Consider the following 22,886-nt stretch of genomic DNA (forward strand, 5'->3'; position numbering starts at 1 on the left):
CCACCGTGAAGAAGACCCGGGCCGGGACGAGCATGGCCACCGCGGCGGCACTGGTGTAGAACTGCAGCTCCGGGGCCCTGTGGGCAACAGAACACGCTGGGCCCCCACCGTGTCGGGAGAGGCCGGGTCCACACGCAGCTCCTCACAGCAAGAATACCCAGCACCCCAGCCCACAAGACGTTCATTCTCTCTAGGCAGGACGAGGGCCGCTGCAGCTTCCCAGAAATGAAAACGCAAACGCACGCCAGGCTGGCTGAGGGGCTCAAGGGAGCGGCTGAGAAGCAGGCGGGTCCCTCCCGACCTTAGACAAGGTACTTGTAAAGACCACCCAAGCCAGACAGGAAGGGAGTCAGGTCTGTGGGGTGCTCTGACTCTTAAAGTGGGCAGGAAGTCCTCTTCGTCTTATGACCTGGAGATTTCACTGACGAGTAATACTTACGAGAACCTGTATTTGTCCCCGCTGAGAAGCTTTTTCGAAAAAACATTTTGCAAACTAGAATAAAGAAAAGAGGTGATGCATCAATACTAGCCCTCAGCACCAAACATCAGGGGACAAGGTGTCTGCGCTCACACGCAGCGACGGCGACAATGACCAGACCTCAGTGGTGCCACCATCACGCCTGGCTAATTTTTGTATTTTTAGTACAGATGGGGTTTCACTATGTTGGCCAGGCTGGTCTCCAACTCCAGCTTGGTGGACCTCAAGTGATCCACCGACCCCAGCCTCTCAAAGTGCTGGGATTACAGGTGTGAGCCACCACGCCCAACAGATTTTGTTTGTTTTTTGAGACAGAGTCTTGCTCTGTTACCCAGGGTGGAGTGGGGTGGCAAGATCTCAGCTCACTGCAAGCTCCGCCTCCCGGGTTCATGCCATTCTCCTGCCTCAGCCTCCCGAGTAGCTGGGACTACAGGCACCTGCCATCACGTCCGGCTAATATTTTGTATTTTTAGTAGAGACGGGGTTTCACCGTGTTAGCCAGGGTGGTCTTGATCTCCTGACCTTGTGATCTGCCCGCCTCAGCCTCCCAAACTGCTGGGATTACAGGCGTGAGCCACCGTGCCCAACAGATTTTTATTTTTACTTCTGTATTATTCAAAATCTCACCATGAACCTGTTTTGCTTATTAGTAATAATGATAAACTCTTAGACACCGGTGGTGGTGTCTTTTCCTTTCTTTCCTCAAAAGCAGGAAAAGCCTAGAAGCCAGTCATTCTCAAAGGGCAAGTTTTGCCAGGGCTGGAGTGTGGCCATTAACAGCACAGCAGGGATGTGGACGCCCAATTCTGGGTGAATCTGAACAGGCCCCGAAGTGCAGCTTCCACCGCTCTTCTCTACTGAGTGACAAAGACATGAGTAACAGGGCCCTTTCCTCTTGGACCCCGCCACGTGCCGTCCTCACTGTGGGAGTTGGCCTCTCATCCTCTCTGCCATCGTGACACCAGGACACAGACGGCCACCAAGGAAGCAGAGGATCCGCCCGGCCTGGAGGTGGCGCAGCTCCCGAACAGGTAGAACCTGCCGCTGGGGGACTGTCCCTGCTCTGGCAGCCGCGTGAAGACACCCTGAGCGAGACGCCGCTGAACGTATGCCGTGCATTTCAGCATTTATCAACTAACCGTGTCTCCATGGTTAGTATTTTAAGTATCAAGACTGTCCATCCTGAAATTTTGGCTTGTTTTTGAGAAATTTACCTTACGAGGATAACTGCTGTTTTGCTCTTTTTTTTTTTCCCTTTTTTGAGATGGAGTCTCGCTCTGTCGCCCAGGCTGGAGTGCAGTGGCGCGATCTGGGCTCACTGCAAGTTCTGCCTCCTGGGTTCACAGCCATTCTCCTGCCTCAGCCTCCCGAGTAGCTGGGACTACAGGCACCCGCCACCACATCCGGCTAATTTTTTGCATTTTTTAGTAGAGACAGGGTTTCGCTGTGTTCGCTAGGATGGTCTTGATCTCCTGACCTCATGACCCGCCCACCTCGGCCTCCCAAAGTGCTGGGATTACAGGTGTGAGCCACCGCGCCCGGCCTGTTTTGCTCTTTAGGAAAGCGCAGCATAGGACGCACCTGCTTTGGCTCACGGGAGGAATTCTCAGCTCATCTGAGAATCCGCACACCCAGATGCAGGCAAGGGAGCACCGGGTCTTGTCCCCCTCACACCCACCTTCTCTGTGACTCACCAGTCCATGATGTTGGTGGACAGCGCGGCCGAGAACCCCAGGACGTTGAAGCTGATCTCAGTGGCCGTGCACAGCGCCAGCCCGCCCATGACTGGGATGAGGGAGAGGTTGACCAGCAGCCCTGGCAAGAGGACAGCCCCTGTGAGTGGCTGACCCGCCGGGCGGAAGCTCCCTCCCGAGGCCCAGGCTGTTTCCGTTCCCTCTTATAAAAGGAACGGACGCTTCCTTCAATTCAAAACCAATACTTGTCAGTTCCTTCACATTGTCAGATAAAGCAAATCAAAGTCCACGTCTGCGAACCAGTCCCGTCCCCATGGCAAAGGTGGCGCCTTTTACTCTGCATGAGATGCGTCTCCCAGGGGCTGAGCCCCAGCCACGGGCGGGCGGCCTCAGCAACCTTCCTGGGTCTGTGATTCAAATGGTTGAGTGTGAAGATGTCCCCCGGGAACTGCAGAGAGAGAGAGACTCTGGGGGCCAGGAGGGGCGCGCCCACATTGAGTTGATGCTTTTCTGTTCCTTTTGAAACATAACAAAACACTTTTACGTGAAGGAATTTTTAAAAAATCCACAGAACATGGCTCACACCTGTAATCCTAGCACTTTGGGAAGCCGAGGCAGGAGGATCACTTGAGCCCAGGGCTGAGCAACAAGGACACCCCACTTCTACAAACAATACAAAAATTAGCTGGGTGTGGTGGCACACGCCTGTGGTCCCAGCTACTGGGGAGGCTGTGGTGGGAGGATCACCTGCGCTGGGGAGGCCGAGGCTGCAGTGAGCTGTGATCACGCCACCGCACTCCAGCCTGGGCGACAGAGTGAGACCTTGTCTCAAAAGAAGAAAAAGAAACCTGAGTCAAGTTAACGTGGGAAACCCGCAGATGCGGCCTGGCCGAGACCCTGGCGTAGCAGAGGGATCCGAGTCCGTGTTGGCAGGCTCCAGCCACAGGGGCATCCTCTCATTTGCCATCACCTGGTCTCGTCCTCTGCTGGAAACCAGTTGAATCCCAGACAACATTTATGAAATGTGTAGAGAACACTGGAGACTGAACGCCGTTTCACCCTTCTGGGAGGACGTGCTGCTGCTGGTGACATGCCGCTGGGGCGTCAGACACCTTTATCCAGCACCAGATTCCCATCCCAGCTGAAGGTCTGGAGTCTGGGGGTCCCCAAGGTGGCGCGCCCATTCCAGCTTGTGCCCCTTCAGCCCCAGGAGACTGCTCTGCTCAGAAACCATTAGCAAATGCACTGGGGAGGGTGGTGCCTTAAGACAGGGTCACTTCTCTGGGCTGCCCGAGGCTCCGGAAGCTGGGTGCCTCAGGCCCTGGCACCTCCGGCACTCTCCAACGCCTCCCCCACAGACTTCTTTTTGCTAAATGGCATCAAGATTTTCTCACTGTTGTCAGCAAGAGAGTTGGTTTTCTAATATCTCATCTACCATGGCTGGAGGTCAAATCGACGTTTTAAACTTGCTGGAAATAAACAGCTCCTTTCTGCATGGTTTGATGGGCAACAAGGTTGCCTTGTGTCATTTTGTTCATGATTTTCAGGATTGCTTTTTAAAGTCGGACGCAGCGGCTGACTCCTATAATCCCAGGACTTTAGGAGGCCGAGGCAGGAGGATCACGTGAGGCAAGGAGTTCAAGACCAGCTTGGGCAACATAGCGAGACCCCATCTCTATAAAACACACACATATGAGGCCGGGGGTGCTCAGACATGCGCTGAGGGTTGGCCCTGCTGTTCTTGGCTTCTCAGTTCTTCGGGAGCTGGAAATGAACTTGGACGTCAGGGCTCAGCTCAGGGAGCTGATCACCACGGCAGCGAGGGAAACGGAGGTCGCTGGTGGTCAGAAAGTTATCACAGGCCAGGCGCAGCGGCTGATGCCTGGAACCCCAGCACTGTGGGAGATCAGATCACGAGGGCAGGAGTTCGAGACCAGCGTGGCCAACACGGTGAAACCCCATCTCTATTAAATATGCAAAAATTAGCTGGGTGTGGTGGCAGTCTCCTGAATCCCAGCTACACGGGAGGCTGAAGCAGGAGAATCGCTTGAACCCAGGAGGCGGAGGGTGCAGTGAGCCGAGATCGCGCCACTGCACTCCAGCCTGGACGACAGAGGAAACATCCATCTCAAAAAAAGAAAAAAAAAAGGGCCGGGCACAGTGGCTAACACCTGTAATCCCAGCACTTTGGGAGGCCGAGGTGGGTGGATCACGAGGTCAGGAGATGGAGACCATCCTGGCTAATACAGTGAAACCCCATCTCTACTAAAAATACAAAAAATTAGCCAGGCGAGGTGGCGGGCACCTGTAGTCCTAGCTACTCAGGAAGCTGAGGCAGGAGAATGGCGAGAACCTGGGAGGCGGAGCTTGCAGTGAGCCGAGATCGTGCCACTACACTCCAGCCTGGGCGACAGAGCGAGACTCCGTCTCAAAAAAAAAAAGAAAAAAAAAAGAAAAAAAGGAAGTTATAGTTTTTGTTCCTGTTCTGCCACTGAAATCATTCCAGAAAATCCAAGTCTGGCTAGTACATGAATTGAAGAAAAAGCTCACTGGGAAGTATGCTGTCTATTGCTTAGAGGAGAATTCTGTCTAAACCAACTCAAAAAAGGTATACAAAAAATAAGCAAAGGTGTCCCAGGATCCACGGTCTGACAGTCGCGTACGTCACAATCCTTGAGGACTCGGTCTTCCCAGGTGAAATTGTGGACAAGAGAATCCTCATGAAAATGACAGCAGCAGCTCACAAGGGTTCATTCGGACAAAGCCCAGCAGAACAATGTGAAACGCAAGGTCGGAACTTTTTCTGGTGTCGAGAAGAAGCTCACAGGCAAGTCTGTTAATTCTGAATCCCCAGAGTTTCAAGTTTCAATTGTAAGAAAAATGACTAACGTACATTCACAGTTTAAAACACACACACACAAAATACAGAACTTAGCCGGGCATGGTGGCACATGTCTGAGGTCCCAGCTACCCAACAGGCTGAGGTGGGAGGATCGCCTAAGCGGGAAGCAGAGGTTGCAGTGAGTCGTGATCTCATCACTGCACTCCAGCTTGGCGACAAAGCAAGACCCTGCCTCAAAAAAACAACAACAACAAAAAAACAAGCAGTTGACTTTTAAGCTTTGATTTTGTTATAATCACCTAAACGTGTGTGCGGGTCTCACGTGCACGTGGGGCAAGCCCAACCCCGCCTTGGACCCTCGGCCTCCTCCCGTCCCCAAAGGCAGACAGACATTTGCCTTGGCCTTAAGATCTTGTCGTTTCTTAAACAGGCGAACACGTGTGTACATACCCCCCCCCCACTCCGTGCAAGACGCCACGCTCTGTGGGTGCCTCTGTCCCTCGCTTGTTTTCATGCAGCCACACTGGGTATGCGACATGGAGCCTACATGTCGCTGGAAATCGCCTGTGAGTCATTAAGAGGTGGGAGAGGCAAGAGCCTGGGTTGCAGCTGAGGTCAGGGGCTGGGGCCCAGGAGAGGCCTGTGGTGGCGGGCGCTGGGGAGGCTGTAGGGTGCTGGCACAGGCTGGCCCATACACCAGGAGCCACAGCCACCTGTGTGATGCTGGCCGAAGGCGGCCCCCGCCCATCCTCTTCGAGTCAGTGATTGGCACCTGCAGTAATCTTGCTTGCCAGGAATCTGCCCAGTCCCCAACTGTCTCCCCACCCAGTTAGGGCCATGAGGTACAACCCTGCCCTGACCTCCGCATGCCAGTGTGAGAAGACCTGGCAGACACCAGGCTCCAAGACACCCCCGCACATGGGACCGTGGGGAAAATGTTTCAGGAGAGAAGTGAAGGCACTGCCAGTGTGGGCCCCGCTCCGAGTGGTCCTCTCGGCAGAGCCCCATGGGAGGTGGCAAAGACAGGCACCGCGGATGAAGGCCTGGGATGGTGGGGCCCAGGGGCCTCACCTGTGTACTCCCCTAGAATCATCCGAGACATGATCACTGTGAAGATGGGGGCGGAGCTCTTCACCGTCTCAGCAAACGAAACCGCCACATTTTTCAGGCTGACCAAACCCAAAACCACAGTTGCAAACCTAAAAATTAGCAAAAAGCACCATTACCTGAGAACAAGTCTGTCCGCCTGCAGCCACTGGGCAGGCTCTCTCCAAGGGGCCTGCTCGGTCAATGGGCACGTCAGCCCCTCTCCCTACCTCCTCATCACCAACGTGGTGCCTGGACCTGCTTCTGCGACGCTTTAGGTCGAGCCCCCAGGAAATGGCACTGCGCCCAACGTGAAGTGACATCCGCCACCCTTTGAAAATGCCCCAGAGACAAGGAGGCACCTTGTCCTGTGATCACCAGCCTGGAGAGAAGCTGACTGCGCAAGAGGCAGTGAGAGCCATGAATTCACATTCACCTGGTGTCCTAAAATCTGGACGGCCCTGACGCTTTTATAAACTCTGCACTGAAAACTCACCAGCCAGCAGAGTCCCCGCTCTAGTAACAAGACAGGGACTTTACATTTAAAGAAAAAGAGACTCAACCAAAGCGTGAGATTCTTTACCTCATCAGACCCACAAACAGCATCGTCATAAGGAAGTTGGGTGGGTAGGAAAGCCGGGCCTTGTGCTGATATAAACAGCAAGGAACGAGGGTTTTCACACACCCGATAACCGTGGTGGACAGCATCTGCACCGCGCCTGCGGGAGGGAGGGGGCCAAAGCCAAGAGGGAGAATCACCCCTCCCGCACCTGCAGCGGGCTCCACCCCGGGGTTCCCATCCTGACCCGGGCTCCCATCCTGACCCCGCACCTGCAGCGGGCTCCACCCCAGGGTTCCCATCCTGACCCGGATTCCCATCCTGACCCCGCACCTGCAGCGGGCTCCACCCCGGGGTTCCCATCCTGACCCGGGCTCCCATCCTGACCCCGCACCTGCAGCGGGCTCCACCCCAGGGTTCCCATCCTGACCCGGATTCCCATCCTGACCCCGCACCTGCAGCGGGCTCCACCCCGGGTTCCCATGCTGACCCGGGCTCCCCACACCCTCCCGGGCAGCTGGTCTCCACCCCGCGCCAGCCGCCGCCTACCTAGCATGCTGGGCTCGCCTCCCAGCAGGGACAGGATGTACTTGTTGAGGAAGAGTGTGCAGAAGCTGAAGAAGAACCACAGCGTGAGGTAGAGCAGTGCCCGTGAACTCCACACACCCAAGTCTGACTCGATGACCGTGGTCTCCGTGATGGTGACGGTCAGTACGTTCTCATCTACGCCACTGTCGCTCTTGGCAAAAACAATCTTCTCACTTCGGTGACCAAACAGAGAGCCCCAGCTGAGAGGCGACTTGCCTTTAGGCTTCTCCTCAGAGCCAGGAGCGAGCTCTTCCAGCGCCGGGGTTTTCACCGAGGACGACATGCCGAAGCCACCGCCAGGAACGATTTTACCTCCAGGCTGGGCAGCATGGGTCACCGGGACCGCCTGGGGGTGGGGCCGCAGCAGGGACTCCAGGCGCCAGGAACGAGGCCACCAGGGCCTCTCCCAGGCAAAGCGCAGAAGCAGACGCTAAAACGGTAAGAAAGGGAAACATATTACCCGTTTTGAACATTCACTGTCCTCAAAGGTTTCAACCACCAATTTAAAATTACTCTGAAAATGCAATTGGACCAGGCACGGTGGCTCACACCTGTAATCCCAGCACTTTGGGAGGCCGAGGCAGGTGGATCACCTGAGGTCAGGAGTTCAAGACCAGCCTGGCCAACACAGTGAAACCCCGTCTCTACTAAAAATATAAAAACTAGCCAGGCGGGGCCGGGTGCGGTGGCTCACCCCTGTAATCCCAGCCCTTTGGGAGGCCGAGGCGGGCGGATCACAAGGTCAAGAGATCATAGCCATCCTGGCTAACACAGTGAAACCCCGTCTCTACTAAAAATACAAAAAGAAATTAGCTGGGCATGGTGGCGGGTGCCTGTAGTCCCAGCTACTTGGGAGGCTGAGGCAGGAGAATAGCTTGGACCCAGGAGGTGGAGGTTTCGGTGAGCCGAGATCGCACCATTATACTCCAGCTTGGGTGACAAGAGAAAGACTCCATGTAAAAAAAAAAAAAAAAAAAAATTAGCCGGGCGTGGTGGCGGGCACCTGTAATCCCAGCTACTCGGGAGGCTGAGGCAGGAGAACTGCCTGAACCCAGGAGACAGAGGTTGCAGTGAGTCGACACGGTGCCACTGCACGCCAGCCTCAGCAACAGGGTGAGACTGTCTTAAGAAAAAAAAAAAGAAAATGCAATCGTTCACTGTCCAGAGAGTTTTAGCAATTGAATCCCATTTTTCTCTGCACGTGTTGGCAGATCCTTGCTCTTGGGAGACAGTCTCCAGGCACACTTGACCTTCCTGGCAGACCTGGGGCTGTGGGTCCTTCACGCCCTGGTTGGCAGCTGCACCTTCTTGATGGGCTTTGTGGCTGCCGCCGCCAGGTGCCCCAGGACTAATTCCATGCTACTCTCTAGACAGACCCCGTGGTACAAAGCCACACTTACCCCCACCTCACGCTCAGGTGACTGTGGCTTTTCAGGCGAGACACCCCTCCCTTCCCACAACCTCCGGGAAGGTCAGAACAGCCTGTTTCCTTCCAAGGGCCGGTGGGAATCAACCCCCCAGCTCGGGCTTTGCGCAGGTGCCACCGTGACTCCGCAGCACCGAGACCCCACCTCCCCCAGGTCTCAGCCCCAGCGCTCAGGCAGCCCTGATTTCCTGTTTCTCACACTTGGGTTTCTCTTCCTACTTCGGTGGGTGGCTGTGCATCTGAAGGGGCACCCATCCTGTCTCACCAACGCGGCGCTCTGGGAGCGTGTGGTGCCGGCCGCACTGCCCGACCCAGGACCCCTCCTCCTCTCACTTCTCCCCCGGGAAACTGGGGTTCCCACCTCACCCACGACCTCCTTCTAGGTTTATGCTTATGCACTTGCGTGCGTGCTGTCTGTATATATATTCTATGTTCACACTGAAGGATGCACTCCGCCCCCTCCCCCACCGAGACTTCCCCCAGGTGCTCAGGCCGGCCTTTCCCCCAGCTCACCTGCCCAGCAGTGCTCAGAGGTGCCTGAAACTCGGCCTCTCCACACCCGGGAACAGGTGGTCCTGCCCTCTCCCCAGTGGGGGCAACGCCAGGGCCTCTGCCGCCGTCCCCTCTCTCCTCCCCTCCCCCTGCTCTGTGTGTTGTGGCCTCTGCCGCCGTCCCCTCTCTCCTCTCCTACCCCTGCTCTGTGTGTCTGTGCACCCAGAGCTCCCCATCTGCCCATCACACCGCTAGCTCAGTGCCACCCGGACGCTCCCAGGCCACCCATGTGTGCCCTGACCCCTCGGTGCACCAGGACAGCTGCCTCCAAGGGCACCCCAGGCCTCAGTGGGGACGAGGCCAGCCCCTCCACCAATTCCCACAGCCTCAGAGTAGCAAAAGGCGACTGCGTCCACTCCTCAGGCCACTGACAGTGCCGGATCTCCACAGAGACACCATTCCCTTCTTCCTGCTCAGCAGCATGGTCCGCGGCTTAGCTTGGGGTGACAATGAGCTGGGAGCTAAATCTCTGTGGGCTGCAGCCTCCCTGGAGCTAGGACTGGCTGGGCCCTGAGCCAGGGAGCTAGGAGACTTTGTGCCCTTTTCCGGGACTGATGGGCCCGGGCTGGGGGTGGAGCAGCTACCTGGCTTTCCTGAGGTGAAAATCCAAGAACAAAGGGTGCGGCAGAACAAAAGGACAGAGCACGGGGACAGGGCTCTGCACAGCACGCCGGGATCTCACTCCCCACCTCACTGGGCCTCATGGCCCTTGCCCTCTCCCTCCCACCTCGACTGGGGACGCTGTCACAGCACCTGCTACGCAGACTCTGCCACCACCAGCGAGTTTCTAAAACCAAATTCATTTACACGGCAAGGAGGCAACGCTCAAGAACCCACCCCCAGGAACAACGAGCAGGACGCCGGGCTCCGGGCGTGGGCAGACGATGCCCGTCATGGCCCACCTGACATCAAGGCAAACCTGGAATTCCAAAGGCAAGCATTTCCCAGCCCACACGCGGCTGCGCATCCCTCTCTTGCCAGAACAGTCTGTCCACTTAGTTTCCATCTGAGAAACTCACAGCACTCCAGGCAAAACTGCTCCCCACAGTGAGGGCCCCCGTTCCCCTTCTCTGCTGACACTGGGCTCCCAAGAAGCCCGTGGGACCCGCACACGCAGCCCAGTCCCCACCCTAATGTTTGCTCACAATTAGTGGAGACAAAAAACAGAAATCACACTTCAATGATGCTGCCGTTCTCTGTACATCAAGAACTTAAGATTCTGGGCCAGCAGCAGTGGCTCACACCTGGAATCCCAGCACTTTGGGCAGCCAAGGCGGGCGGATCGCCTGAGCTCAGGAGTTCGTGACCAGCCTGGCCAACACAGCAAAACCCCGTCTCTACTAAAAATACAAAAAAAATTAGCCAGGCCTGGTGGCTGGCACCTGTAATCCCAGCTACTCGGGAGGCTGGGACAGAATCGCTTGAACCTGGGAGGCAGAGCTTGCAGTGAGCCGAGATTGCACCATTGTACTCCAGCCTGGGTGAAAGAGCGAGACTCCATCTCCCAAAAAAAAAATGCTGGGTACAGCGGCTCACGAGTGTAATCCCAGCACTTTGGGAGGCTGCAGCGGGTGGATCACAAGGTCAGGAGTTCAAGACCACCTTGACCAACGTGGAGAAACCCTGTTTCTACTAAAAATACAAAATTAGCCGGGCATGGTGGCAGGCGCCTGTAATCCCAGCTACTCGGGAGGCTGTGACAGGAGAATCACTTGAACTCGGGAGGCAGAGGTTTCCGGTGAGCCGAGATCACGCCATTGCACTCCAGTCTGGGCAACAAGAGCAAAATTCCATCTCAAAAAAATAAAAAGAATTTTTTTTAAAGTAGCCAGGCACGGTGGTGCTTGTAGTCCTAACTAGGAGGCTGGGGTGGGAGGACTGTTTGAGCAGGAGAGGTCAAGACTGCAGTGATTGTGCCACTGAACTCCAGGCTGGGCAACACAGCAAGACCCTGCCTCTAATTAAAAAAAAGTTTAAAAAAATTAAAAGAGCTTAACCAAGAAGCCGACTGCAAACAAAGGCCTGTCCGTGCAGCCAGGACGAGGTTCTGCGTCCGATCGCTGCACAGCAGCCCACTGGACAAATGGACCCATTCTGGCAAGAAGCACTTGGGTAGGGCTACTAGGAGCATCCTTGTCTGTGTCTACGTGCAGGAGTGGAACTGCCCAGCCCTGGGTCACGCATGCTGAGCCCCAGCCAACGTCACACTGACCTGTGCTCCCACAGCCCTGCCCCGGCTCGGTCTGGGTGACTGTCCCGTCCCTGCTGTTGCACCCACATGGTCCTGGGGCCTCCACTCCCCTCCCACTCTCATAGGACTTTACTACCGTGAACCGTCCTCACCCCCAGCGTCCCTGTCCCCATAGCTCCAAGGCCGCAGGAGGAGGCAAGATCTAATATCTAATCTTCCTCCCACATAAACACCTGTCCCTGCGTAAACGGCTGAGGCTGGCTGCCATTTTTTTCTTTTGTTTTTTGAGACGGAATCTCGATCTGTTGCCCAGGCTGGAGTGCAGTGGCACAATCTTGGCTCACTGCACCTCCACCTCCCAGGTTCAAGCGATTCTCCTGCCTCAGCCTCCCAAGTAGCTGGGATTACAGACGCCTGCCACCACACCTGGCTAATTTTTGTACTTTTAGTAGACACGGGGTTTCGCCATGTTGCCAGGCTGGTCTTGAACTCGTGACCTCAAGTGATCCACCTGCCTCGGCCTCCCAAAGTGCTGGGATTACAGGCGTGAGCCACCACACCCAGCCACTTCTTATTCAAACACTGGGAGCTCCACGTCAGACCAGTGAAGTCAGAGAATCCTGAAGTCCAAGTTCTCAGCTCCTCAGCCAACTCAAGGGCAACCAGGCGGGAGCCGCTGGGAGCCACCCCCACAGAGGCACCCACGGTTCGTTCCTGTCACTGACTCTTCCCAGGCTGGAAATGCCGGATGGTGCAAATGCAAACAGATTCCAGCCTGAAACTGTCTAGTAAGACATTTCTTTCTTTTCTTTTTTTTTTTTGAGAGAGTCTTACTCTGTCACCCAGGCTGGAGTGCAGTGGCACAGTCTCAGCTCACTGCAGTCACCACCTCTTGGATTCAAGGGATTCTCATGCCTCAGCCTCTTGAGCAGCTGGAATTACAGGCACGCGCCACCAAGCCTGGCTAATTGTTGTACTTTTAGAAGAGACAGGGTTTCACCATGTTGCCCAGGTTGGTCTCAAACTCCTGACCTCATGTGATCCGCCCGCCTCAGCCTCCCATAGAACTGGGATTACAGACATGAGCCACCATGCCTGGCTGGGTGCAACCTTTCAAAGGTCTTGCAGGTGACAGGGAGCAACGAAAAACGAGAAAATTAATAAACCACTTCACCGAGGCTGACTTGGGTCACAGAGGGCCAAGTGGTCCCGGGAAAATGGTGGGCTCTTCACACCTTCTTATAGACGTCTTGGAGGTGGGTGTTTAATGCAGCATTTTTTGTTAGCAGCAAAACAAGACAAAGCAAACACCAAAAGAATTCCAACCTAAGTGCCTGTCAACAGTAGAAACAAACACCACATTGACGGAGCTGAAGCTACGATGGAAATGAGGGGCTCGGCCGGGCGCGGTGGCTCAAGCCTGTAATCCCAGCACTTTGGGAGGCCGAGATGGGCAGATCACGAGGTCAGGAGATTGAGACTATCCTGGCTAACGTGGTGAAACCCCGTCTCTACTAAAAAAACACAAAAAACTAGCCGGGCGTGGTGATGGGCGCCTGTAGTCCCAGCTATTCGGGAGGCCGAGGCAGGAGAATGGCATGACCCAAGAGGAGGAACTTGCAGTGAGCTGAGATCCAGCCACTGCACTCCAGCCTGGGCGATAGAGCAAGACTCCGTCTCAAAAAAAAAAAAAAAAAAAAAAAGGAAATGAGGGGCTCAGTCCCAGGGGCGGACCCCAAACCCAAACCCACTAGAGCAGGGGGGGAGCCTGAGGGACAAATCACAGACAGAAACGCACAACTCGGCTCCACCACACGCTGCTGGCTGTGCAGGAAGCACCACGTGTCGAAGTAAAAACATGAAAGTGCCTGAGAATGAAAGACACTTGGTTCTCTCATCTTGGGGACGGGGCCCAGGGGAAAGCAACAGTATCTTTGGGTACTGGAACCCAGCTGAGCAGCCGCGGGTCCAGGGTCCTTCCTAAGTAGTTGTGAGAGTTCACAGCCCAGGGTCCTTCCTAAGCAGTTCTGAGAGTTCAAGGTTTAACGGGGAAGGCCGGGCCGGTGGCTCACACCTGTAATCCCAGCACTTTGGGAGGCCAAGGCAGGCAGATCATGACATCAGGAGTTCGAGACCAGTCTGGCCAACAGTGAAAGCCCATCTCTACTAAAATTACAACAATTAGCTGGGCGTGGTGGCGGGCACCTGTAATCTTAGTTACTCGGGAGGCTGAGGCAGGAGCATCGCGTGAACCTGGGAGGCGGAGGTTGCAGTGAGCTGAGATTGCGCCACTGCACTCCAGCCTGGTTGACAGAGCTAGACTCTGTCTCAAAAAAAAAAAAGATTTACACGGAGGAAAAGAATTCCGTTTAAACTGCTGTGAATGGCCGACCACAGTGGCTCACGCCTGTCATCCCAGCACTTTGGAGGCAGTTGATCACTTGAGGTCAGGAGTTTGAGACCAGCCTGGCCAACATGGTGAAACCCTGTCTCTACTAAAAATACAAAAATTAGCCGGGTGTGTTTGTGGGCGCCCATAATCCCAGCTACTCAGAGGTTGAGGCAGGAGAATCGCTTGAACCCGGGAGGCGGAGATTGCAGTGAGCACATATCGAGACACTGCACTCCAGCCTGGGGGATAGAGTGAGACTCTGTGTCCAAGAACAAACAAATAAATAAACAAATAAAGTCCTGTGAGGCACGCGGTTTCTCTGCACTCCCACACAACACTTCCCACAGGAGATGTGGGTTCTTCCCACATGGAACAATTCTCCAGACACCAGCTGTGTGTCCTCTGGTTCAATTCCTTCCCGAAGCCCTCCACCGGGAGCGAGCGCCAGGTCCCCGCGGCGAGGGCGGGTCCCACAAGACTGCCCCTCCTCAGATGCCAGGCTGGGGCCATGCTTCTGACCCATGGCTATAAATCAGGGTTCCCTGGATGGGCGCGGTGGCTCACGCCTGTAATCCCAGCACTTTGGGGGTCCGAGACGGGCGGATCACGAGGTCAGGAGATCGACACCATCCTGGCTAACACGGTGAAACCCCGTCTCTACTAAAAAAATACAAAAAATTAGCCGGGCGTGGTGGTGCGCACCTGTGGTTCCAGCTACTTGGAGGCTGAGGCAGGAGAATGGCGTGAACCCGGGAGGCGGAGCTTGCAGTGAGTCGAGATCACGCCACTGCACTCCAGCCTGGGCGACAAAGCGAGACTCCGTCTCAAAATAAATAAATAAATAAATAAATAAACAAACAAATCAGGGTTCCTAGGACACCCTCCTCGGAATCAATTAGTTTGACAGGACTGCCCAGAACTCCAGAAAGCACTTATGTTACTGCCAACAAAACAGAGGAGCAGCTGGATGTAGAGACACGAAGGCAAGGCCTGGGCAGGCGCTGGGTTTCAGGCCCTCTCTGGGCACCACCCCCTTCCCCCAGCGCCGCCTCGCATACTGCAATCCAAAGACCATCCCACTCTTTCATCTCTCATTCACGGGTTTTTACAGCGTTTGCGCTCCACCCTCGCTCGCTGCGTCCCTGAGGTTGGCAGGTGGGGCTGAAAGCTCCCAGCCTCCAATCCTGGGGTCACCTGGTCTTCTGGCGACCAGTCCCCCCGAACCCCGTTCTCCCGGGGCCAACCCCCGCCTCATCAGCATAAGCTCAGGTGTGATCTGAAACACTCCTGTCACTCAGGAAATTCCAGGGCTTCGAGGAGCTTCTGTGCCAGGAACCAGGAACAAAGACCAAACACATTTCGTATCCGAGCACAAGTGCAAAACATCGTGGTCGGAAACCGGGTCTCGGAGTCCTCCAGGTGCAGGTGCCTGTTTCAGTCAAACCTTCACGTCTGGCCAGGGCCAGTGGCCCACGCCTGGAACCCCAGACTCTGGGAGGCTGAGGAGGGAGGATCACTCGCCGTCCACGCACGTCTGGAGCACAGCCCAGGAGACGCGTGGGCCGCAGGGCACACACTCGGCCGCCGTGAGACGCCTGCCCCGGCGCACCATCTTTTCAAGGCCACTGACGTCTCCACAGACAGCCCCAGCCCATCCTTTGGCACTGAACGTGCCTCACCCACCTCCGTGTGCTGACACCCACATCAGTGACACCCGGGCTAAGCCGCCTAACGCGGAGCGTGCTGAGCAGCTGATGAAATTCAGACAACCCCACCGGAAGTGAGAGACAGGACGGCTGTGAGCTCAGGGCAGCGTTTCTGCTGAAGGCATTTGGCTTTTCCACCGTCACAAAGTCAGAAAATCACAACTCAGACCACGGTAAGTGGGGACTGGCTGCAACCCAAGTGGGCCTTGTAAATTAGGAACAGGATGGCCAGCCGGGTGTAGTGGCTCCCGCCTGTAATCCCAGCACTTTGGGAGCCCAATGCAGGGGGATCACCTGAGGTCGGGAGTTCGAGACCAGCCTGACCAACACGAAGAAACCCTGTTTCTACTAAAAAAATACAAAATTAGCCTGTAATCCCAGCTACTCGGGAGACTGAGGCAGAATTGCTTAAACCTGGGAGGTGGAGGTTGCAGTGAACAGAGATCACACCACTGCACTCCAGCCTGGGTGACAAGAGCAAAAACTCCATCTCAAAAAAAAAAAAAAAAAGAACAGGACAGTGGAAGTGAAACCTCACCAGGGCCTCCTGCCTCACGGTGGGGGCAGGCGAGCGGCTCCACAGAAGCCCCAACTCAACAACCGGACCCTGGACGGCAGCGGCTGCAAAGGGGTCTTGGTGCTCTTGAGACGGAGAGGGGCTCCCAGGACCACCCCCCCAACAGGAAGAGAGGGGAGCCTGGGGTGGCTGATCTGGGGGCCTGCAGGGGACCCAGCTGTGGGCAGAGAAACAAGTCCTCTCTGGACAAAACCTCGTACAAGTCAGGCCTGAGAATGTTTACAGATGATCAATGACGAAGGTCGAAGGTCAAAGGTTGCCAGGCTGAGTGGTGGCAGTGGCGGAGGCGCAGTGGCCTGGAAGCTCCCAGGAGGCCGCCAGCCCCAGGCCAGAGGCTCTCAGACAGAAGGAACACGTCAGGTAGACAAGTCCCAGAACGGGCAGGAAGAGCCCCGCAGGCATGGACGAGACCAAACAGGATCAGCCCTGGGGAACGGATGAAACCAAAGGACGTCGAAAGAGGAAACAGGACCTGCCATGAAACTCGGGGAGGGACACGTGTCCTCTCCAGTGAGTTCCCCACAAGACGTCTGCTGATTACAAAGGAGGAGGCATAACTTCACTCTGGAGAAACTGGCGGACGCTGCCTTCACCAAGGGCCAGAGTCACCAAGTCACCAGACAGGAGACACAGCAACTTCCTACCCTCCCTGACCTGACGCCGGGAGAAGGCTCCGTCACCACCAAGGTTTTCTTGCCCCAAAGATGTAACCGCACATCTAACCGTGAGAAACGTCAAGCAAACCCAAAAATCTGCAGGCCACGAAAGACAAGGACTTGTGGAGCCCAAGGCCCAGGACAGCAGGATGCCACATGGGATCCTGGGCGGCTCATGCCACAGAGAGGCGATGGGTGCAGGAGATTGGCCCAAGCTGAACACACAGCCCGGGGATGAGTCGCCAGGGCCACGTGACGCCAGCGAGTGGAACTGAGGTTCCCGAGGGTCTTACTGTCAGGGCAAGCGGACAGAAGGGCACATGGGTGAACTTCTGCAGTTCTGCTGTAAGTCTAAAAAGTTTCTCAAAATAAAAAGTTGGAAAATTTTGGCCGGGCGCTGTGGCTCACGCCTGTAATCCCAGCACTTTGGGAGGCCGAGGAGGGCAGATCACCTGAGGTCATGAGTTCAAGACCAGCCTGACCAACATGGTGAAGCCCATCTCCTACTAAAAATACAAAATTAGCCAGGCATGGAGGCGCATGCCTGTAGTCCCAGTTATTCGGGAGGCTGAGGCAGGAGAATCGTTTGAACCTGGGAGGTGGAGGTTGCAGTGAGCCGAGATCACGCCATTGCACTCTAGCCTGGGCGACAAGAGCAAAAACTCCATCTCAAAAAAAAAAACAAGTTGGAACATTTTTTGCCCGGGGGTGTTGTTTCATGCTTGTAATCCTAGCACTTTGGGAGACTGAGGGAGGAGGATCGCTTGAGCCCAGGAGTTCAGTACCAGCCTGGGTAATATGATGAAACCTCATCTCGGCCGGGCGCGGTGGCTCAAGCCTGTAATCCCAGCACTTTGGGAGGCCGAGACGGGCGGATCACGAGGTCAGGAGATCGAGACCATCCTGGCTAACACAGTGAAACCCCGTCTCTACTAAAAATTACAAAAAACTAGCCGGGCGAGGTGGCGGGCGCCTGTAGTCCCAGCTACTCGGGAGGCTGAGGCAGGAGAATGGCGTAAACCCGGGAGGCGGAGCTTGCAGTGAGCTGAGATCCGGCCACTGCACTCCAGCCTGGGTGACAGAGCAAGGCTCCGTCTCAAAAAAAAAAAAAAAAAAAAGAAACCTCATCTCTACCAAAAAAGTACAAAAATTAGGCCTGGGCCTGGTGGTATGCACCTGTGGTCCCAGCTGAGGTGGGGGGACCACTTGAGTCTGGGAGGATGAGCCTGCAGTGACTGTGATCTCACCACTGCACCCCAGCATGGGCAACACAGTGAGATCCTGTCTCAAAAAAAAAAAAAAAAATACAGGAAAGATACACCCAAGAATAAGGAGACTCTTCAGTGACGGGGCAGGCGGGAGTGGAGTGGAGTGAGGCGGGCGGGAGTGGAATGGAGTGAGGCAGGCGGCTCCAGGTCTGACTTCTGGAACCATGAAAATATGTCACTTGCATAAAAAGCAAAAATAATCAGATCAACAAGGGTAGGGGAAAAGGGTCTCTGAAATGGAATACGAACTCAAATGCATGAACCACACCACAGATCAAATGAACGACACAATCACCGAGGGGAGAAGCAGAACAAGCCACGGGAACTCGGGTGCACGTACGCTGGATGCAGGTGCACAGGTGACGGACACAAGGGCTCCAGACACACAAGGAGCTCCAGACACGCACTGAAATCCAGACACACACTGAGATCCAGACACACAAGGAGCTCCAAACAAATACTAAGCTTTAAGCACGATTTTCCCTTTTCTATTTTTCGAGATGGAGTCTTGCTGTGTCGCCCAGGCTGGAGTGCAGTGGCACCATCTCAGCTCACTGCAACCTCCACCTCCCAGGTTCAAGCGATTCTCCTGCCTCAGCCTCCTGAGTAGCTGGGATTACAGGCACCCACCAACACACCCAGCTAGTTTTTGTACTTATTTTACCTTTTAGATGGAGTTTCACTCCTGTTGCCCAGGCTGGAATGCAATGGCACGATCTTGGCTCACCACAACCTCCGCCTGCCAGGTTCAAGCAATTCTCTTGCCTCAGCCTCCCGGGTAGCTGGGATTACAGGAATGACCCACTGATTTTGTATTTTTAGTAGAGACAGGTTTTCTCAATGTTGGCCAGGCTGGTCTCAAACTCCCAACCTCAGGTGATCCGCCCGCCTTGGTCTCCCCAAGTGCTGGGATTATAGGTGTGAGCCACCATGCCCAGCTAATTTTTGTATTTTTAGTAGAGATGGGGGTTTCACCATATTGGTCAGGCTGGTCTCGAACTCCTGACCTCGTGATCTGCCCGCCTCAGCCTCCCAAAGTGCTGGGATTTACAGGCGTGAGACACCGCACCCAGCCCCCTTTTTCTTTTCTTTTTCTTGCTGAGTCATGGGTTAGAATTCTGGATTGGGCAAACACATAAATATTTTGTAGATGACGGGAGACAGACTTCATACCGTAAGTGAAGAGAGATGCAAATAGGAAAGGAAGTCCTTCTTGTAGTGAAAAAATTAAAATAAAAATGAAAAGAAGAGGCTGGGCACAGTGACTCATGCCTGTAATCCCAGCACTTTGGGAGGCCGAGGCAGGTGGATCACCTGAGGTCAGGAGTTCATGGCAAAACCCCATCACTACTAAAAATATAGAAGTTAGCTGGGTGCAGTGGCATGCACCTGTAATCCCAGCTACTTGGGAGGCTGAGGCAAAAGAATCACTTGAACCCAGGAGATGGAGGTTGCAGTGAGCCGAGATAATGCCACCACACTCCAGCCTGGGCAACAAGAGACTGTGTCTCAAAAAAATAAAAAGACCAGGCACTCACGCCTGTAATCCCAGCACTTTGGGAGGCCGAGGTGGGTGGATCATGAGGTCAGAAGATCGAGACCATCCTGGCTAACATGGTGAAACCCCGTCTCTACCAAAAAATGCAAAAAATCAGCCAGCCGTGGTCGTGGGCGCCTGTAGTCCCAGCTACTCAGGAGGCTGAGGCAGGAGAATGGCGTGAACCCGGGAGGCGGAGCTTGCAGTGAGCCAAGATCGCGCCACTGCACTCCAGCCTGGGCGACTGAGCAAGACTCTGTCTCAAAAACAAAACAAAATAAAATAAAAATAAATAAACAAATAAATAAAAAGAAAAAGAAGAAAGGAAGATGGACGGAATGACCCCCATGGTGTTTGCCTGTGATGGTGCTATCGGGCCAGGGTGCACGGGATGTAACAGATGGGTGAACAGGCGACATGCACGCACGCACACACCTGAACACAGCACATCTGCCCAGAGACAGCGACACATGGACAGCGCCCCCAGCACCCTAACCTTGGTTTCTAAATATCATTCTCCACTAAAGGGGCTGGGCGCGGTGGCTCACGCCTGTAATCCTAGCACTTTGGGAGGCTGAGGCAGGCAGATTACCTGAGCTCAGGAGTGCTAGACTAGCCTGGGCAACATGGCGAAACCCTGTCTCTACTAAAACTACAAAAAATTAGTCTCTACTAAAATACAAAAAATTAGTCTCTACTAAAAATACAAAAAATTAGGCCAGGCATGGTGGCTCACTCCTGTAATCCCAGCACTTTGGGAGGCCGAGACGTGCAGATCACAAGGTCAGGAGTTCAAGACCAGCCTGGCCAACATAGTGAAACCCAGTCTCTACTAAAAATACAAAAAAAAAATTAACCAGGCATGGTGGCGGGCGCCTGTAGTCTCAGCTACTTGGGAGGCTGAGGCAGGAGAATATCTTGAACTTGGGAGGCAGAGGTTGCAGTGAGCCTAGATCGGGCCACTGTACTCCAGCCTGGGTGACAGACGGAGACTCCATCTCAAAAGAAAAAAAAAAATTAGTCATGGCGGGTGACTGTAATCCCAGCCACTTGGGAGGGTGAGGCATGAGAATCGCTTGAACCCAGGAGGCAGAGGTTGCAGTGAGCCAAGATTGCACCACCGCACTCCAGCCTGGCCAAAGAGCAAGACTCCGTCTAAAAAACACAACAGAACAAAACCAAAAATAATATGTATCATTCTCCACTAAAGCCAACCAGGCTTCTTTGAAAAATGACTGATTCTTGGGCTGTGGTGGGAAAGATGCCAGAGGAGCTGTCAGGTTAGCTGCACCGAAAGTTTGTGTTCCAGGAATGAACTCAGAGCTGGCTAAGGGAGGGCTCAGGGGGCTTGAAAGGCAGAGTAAATAACACAGTAAAGGATCAGAACCCCCAGTAAAACAACAGCCCACAAGGCCATGCTGATGAATGAATGGCAAAGGAGGGGAAGTCTTTCTTTCAGCACAAAGTCAATCCATGATCATCAGAGTGAGGGAATGAGAAGCCACCATGTGGCAACCATCACAATAATCACAATCACAACAGTGTCACCAAGAGACACTAAAACTACTGAGTAAAAGCTTAGAAACGGCCGGGCGCGGTGGCTCACTCCTATAATCCCAGCACTTTGGGAGGCTGAGGTGGTGGATCACAAGGTCATCGAGATCATTCTGGCCAACACAGTGAAACCCCATCTCTACTACAAAAAAATTAGCCAGGTGTGATGGCGCGCACCTGTAGTCCCAGCTACTCAGGAGGCTGAGCCAGGAGAATCACTTGAACCCAGGAGGCGGAGGCTGCAGTGAGCGGAGATCGCGCCATTGCACTCCAGCCTGGGCGACAGAGCGAGACTCCGTCTCAAAAAAAAAGGCTTAGAAACAAGAGGCTATGTAGTCTCAAGATAGATCCAGCCCTGTGAGGCACGTGTCAATCACAGAGGGAGACTATGCACACACGATGGGTAGAACAAACACGTCCTGCGAGGAGACAGCAGGGCGGGGAGGGGCGGCAGCTCCTCCCAAGACAGGGGGACTTCTAGTTCAGTCTGAGACCTCGGTGCAGGGCTGGGCGAGTAAACAAATGCAAAAGAATAAGGACCTCGAAACAGGCCTAGCATATGCTGGCCGGGCGCAGTGGCTCACGCCTGTAATCCCAGCACTTTGGGAGGCAGAGACAGGCGGATCACCTGAGGTCAGGAGTTTGAGACCAGCCTGGCCAACATGGCGAAACCCTGCTAAATAGAAAAATTAGCTGGACGTGGTGGCGGGTGCCAGTAGTCCCAGCTACTCGGGAGGCTGAGCTGAGGCACAAGGATCGCTTGAACCTGGGAGACGGAGGCTTTAGTGAGCTGAGATTGCACCACTGCACCCCAGTCTGGGTGACAGAGTGAAACTGTCTCAAAAAAAAAAAAAACAGGTCTGGCGTGTGCAGAATGGAGGCACCACCAATTGTTGAAGAAGTAAGCCTTATTCAGTCTATGATACCAGGCAGTTGTCCACGCCAGGGGAAAAGAAAAACCGGATTCTGATCCCGTATCAGTAGACACACGGCGACAACGAGTAACACGGACGCAGCCCTGACTCTGCTGCTGGAGGGTCCGAGGCCCTCTGCACAGCGGTGAATCCACACAATAGCCCTCTGGGGAAGGTGCTGTTATCACCACGTGAGACACACAAAGGTAAGACAGGGCTTCACAGCAGCCGCGTCAGGATTTGAACCCAGGCGGCCTGTTCTTAGGAGAAACTTAAATGTGTAAAACTTTACGCTGGCCGGGCAGGGTGGCTCACACCTGTAATCCCAGCACTTTGGGAGGCCGAGGCGGGCGGATCATGAGGTCAGGAGATTGAGACTATCCTGGCTAACACGGTGAAACCCCATCTCTACTAAAAATAAAAAAAAATTAGCTGGGCGCGGTGGCGGGTGCCTGTAGTCCCAGCTACTCAGGAGGCTGAGGCAGGAGAATGGCATGAACCCGGGAGGCGGAGCTTGCAGTGAGCCGAGATTACGCCACCGCACTCCAGCCTGGGTAACAAAGCAAGACTCCGTTTCAAAAAAAAAAAAAAAAAAACACCAAACTTTATGGTCAGGAAAATATAAGGGAATGTCCTCCTGACCCTTTTTGGGGTAGGACAATAATTTCTCTAATCAAACCCCAAAAGCATGACCCATTAAAAAAAAGGGTCAGGTGGACTAAATTGGCTAAATGAAGAATTCTGTTTCACCAAAGTACACCACAAAGTGGGCCGGGAGCAGTGGCTCACACCTGTAATCCCAGCACTTTGGGAGGCCAAGGTGGGTGGATCACTTGAGGTCAGGAGCTCGAGACCAGCCTGACCAA

General features: G+C 54.5%; 1 protein-coding gene across 5 annotated transcripts in view; it reads right to left on the reverse strand.

Annotated features, from left to right (window-relative positions):
* Nucleotides 1-22,886, reverse strand: part of SLC35E2B (solute carrier family 35 member E2B) — a 35,323-nt gene that overhangs the window by 9,342 nt on the left and 3,095 nt on the right. For 3 of the 5 annotated variants that reach the window (XM_009211354.4, XM_021935061.2, XM_009211445.4), the window contains 6 exons: nucleotides 7,209-7,677; nucleotides 6,684-6,819; nucleotides 6,086-6,213; nucleotides 2,173-2,293; nucleotides 440-493; nucleotides 5-77 (listed from right to left, as the gene is read on the reverse strand). In XM_009211354.4, coding sequence (XP_009209618.3) covers nucleotides 5-77; nucleotides 440-493; nucleotides 2,173-2,293; nucleotides 6,086-6,213; nucleotides 6,684-6,819; nucleotides 7,209-7,530 — 834 coding nt within the window. In that variant the 5' untranslated portion in view covers nucleotides 7,531-7,677. Of the gene's footprint in view, nucleotides 1-4; nucleotides 78-439; nucleotides 494-2,172; nucleotides 2,294-6,085; nucleotides 6,214-6,683; nucleotides 6,820-7,208; nucleotides 7,678-8,647; nucleotides 9,113-22,886 lie in introns of those variants that run through there. The other 2 variants (XM_009211398.4, XM_021935071.2) reach the window with 2 other exon arrangements.

This window comes from Papio anubis, chromosome 1 (assembly GCF_008728515.1).
Source record: "Papio anubis isolate 15944 chromosome 1, Panubis1.0, whole genome shotgun sequence".
NCBI classification, from domain to species: Eukaryota; Metazoa; Chordata; class Mammalia; order Primates; family Cercopithecidae; genus Papio; species Papio anubis.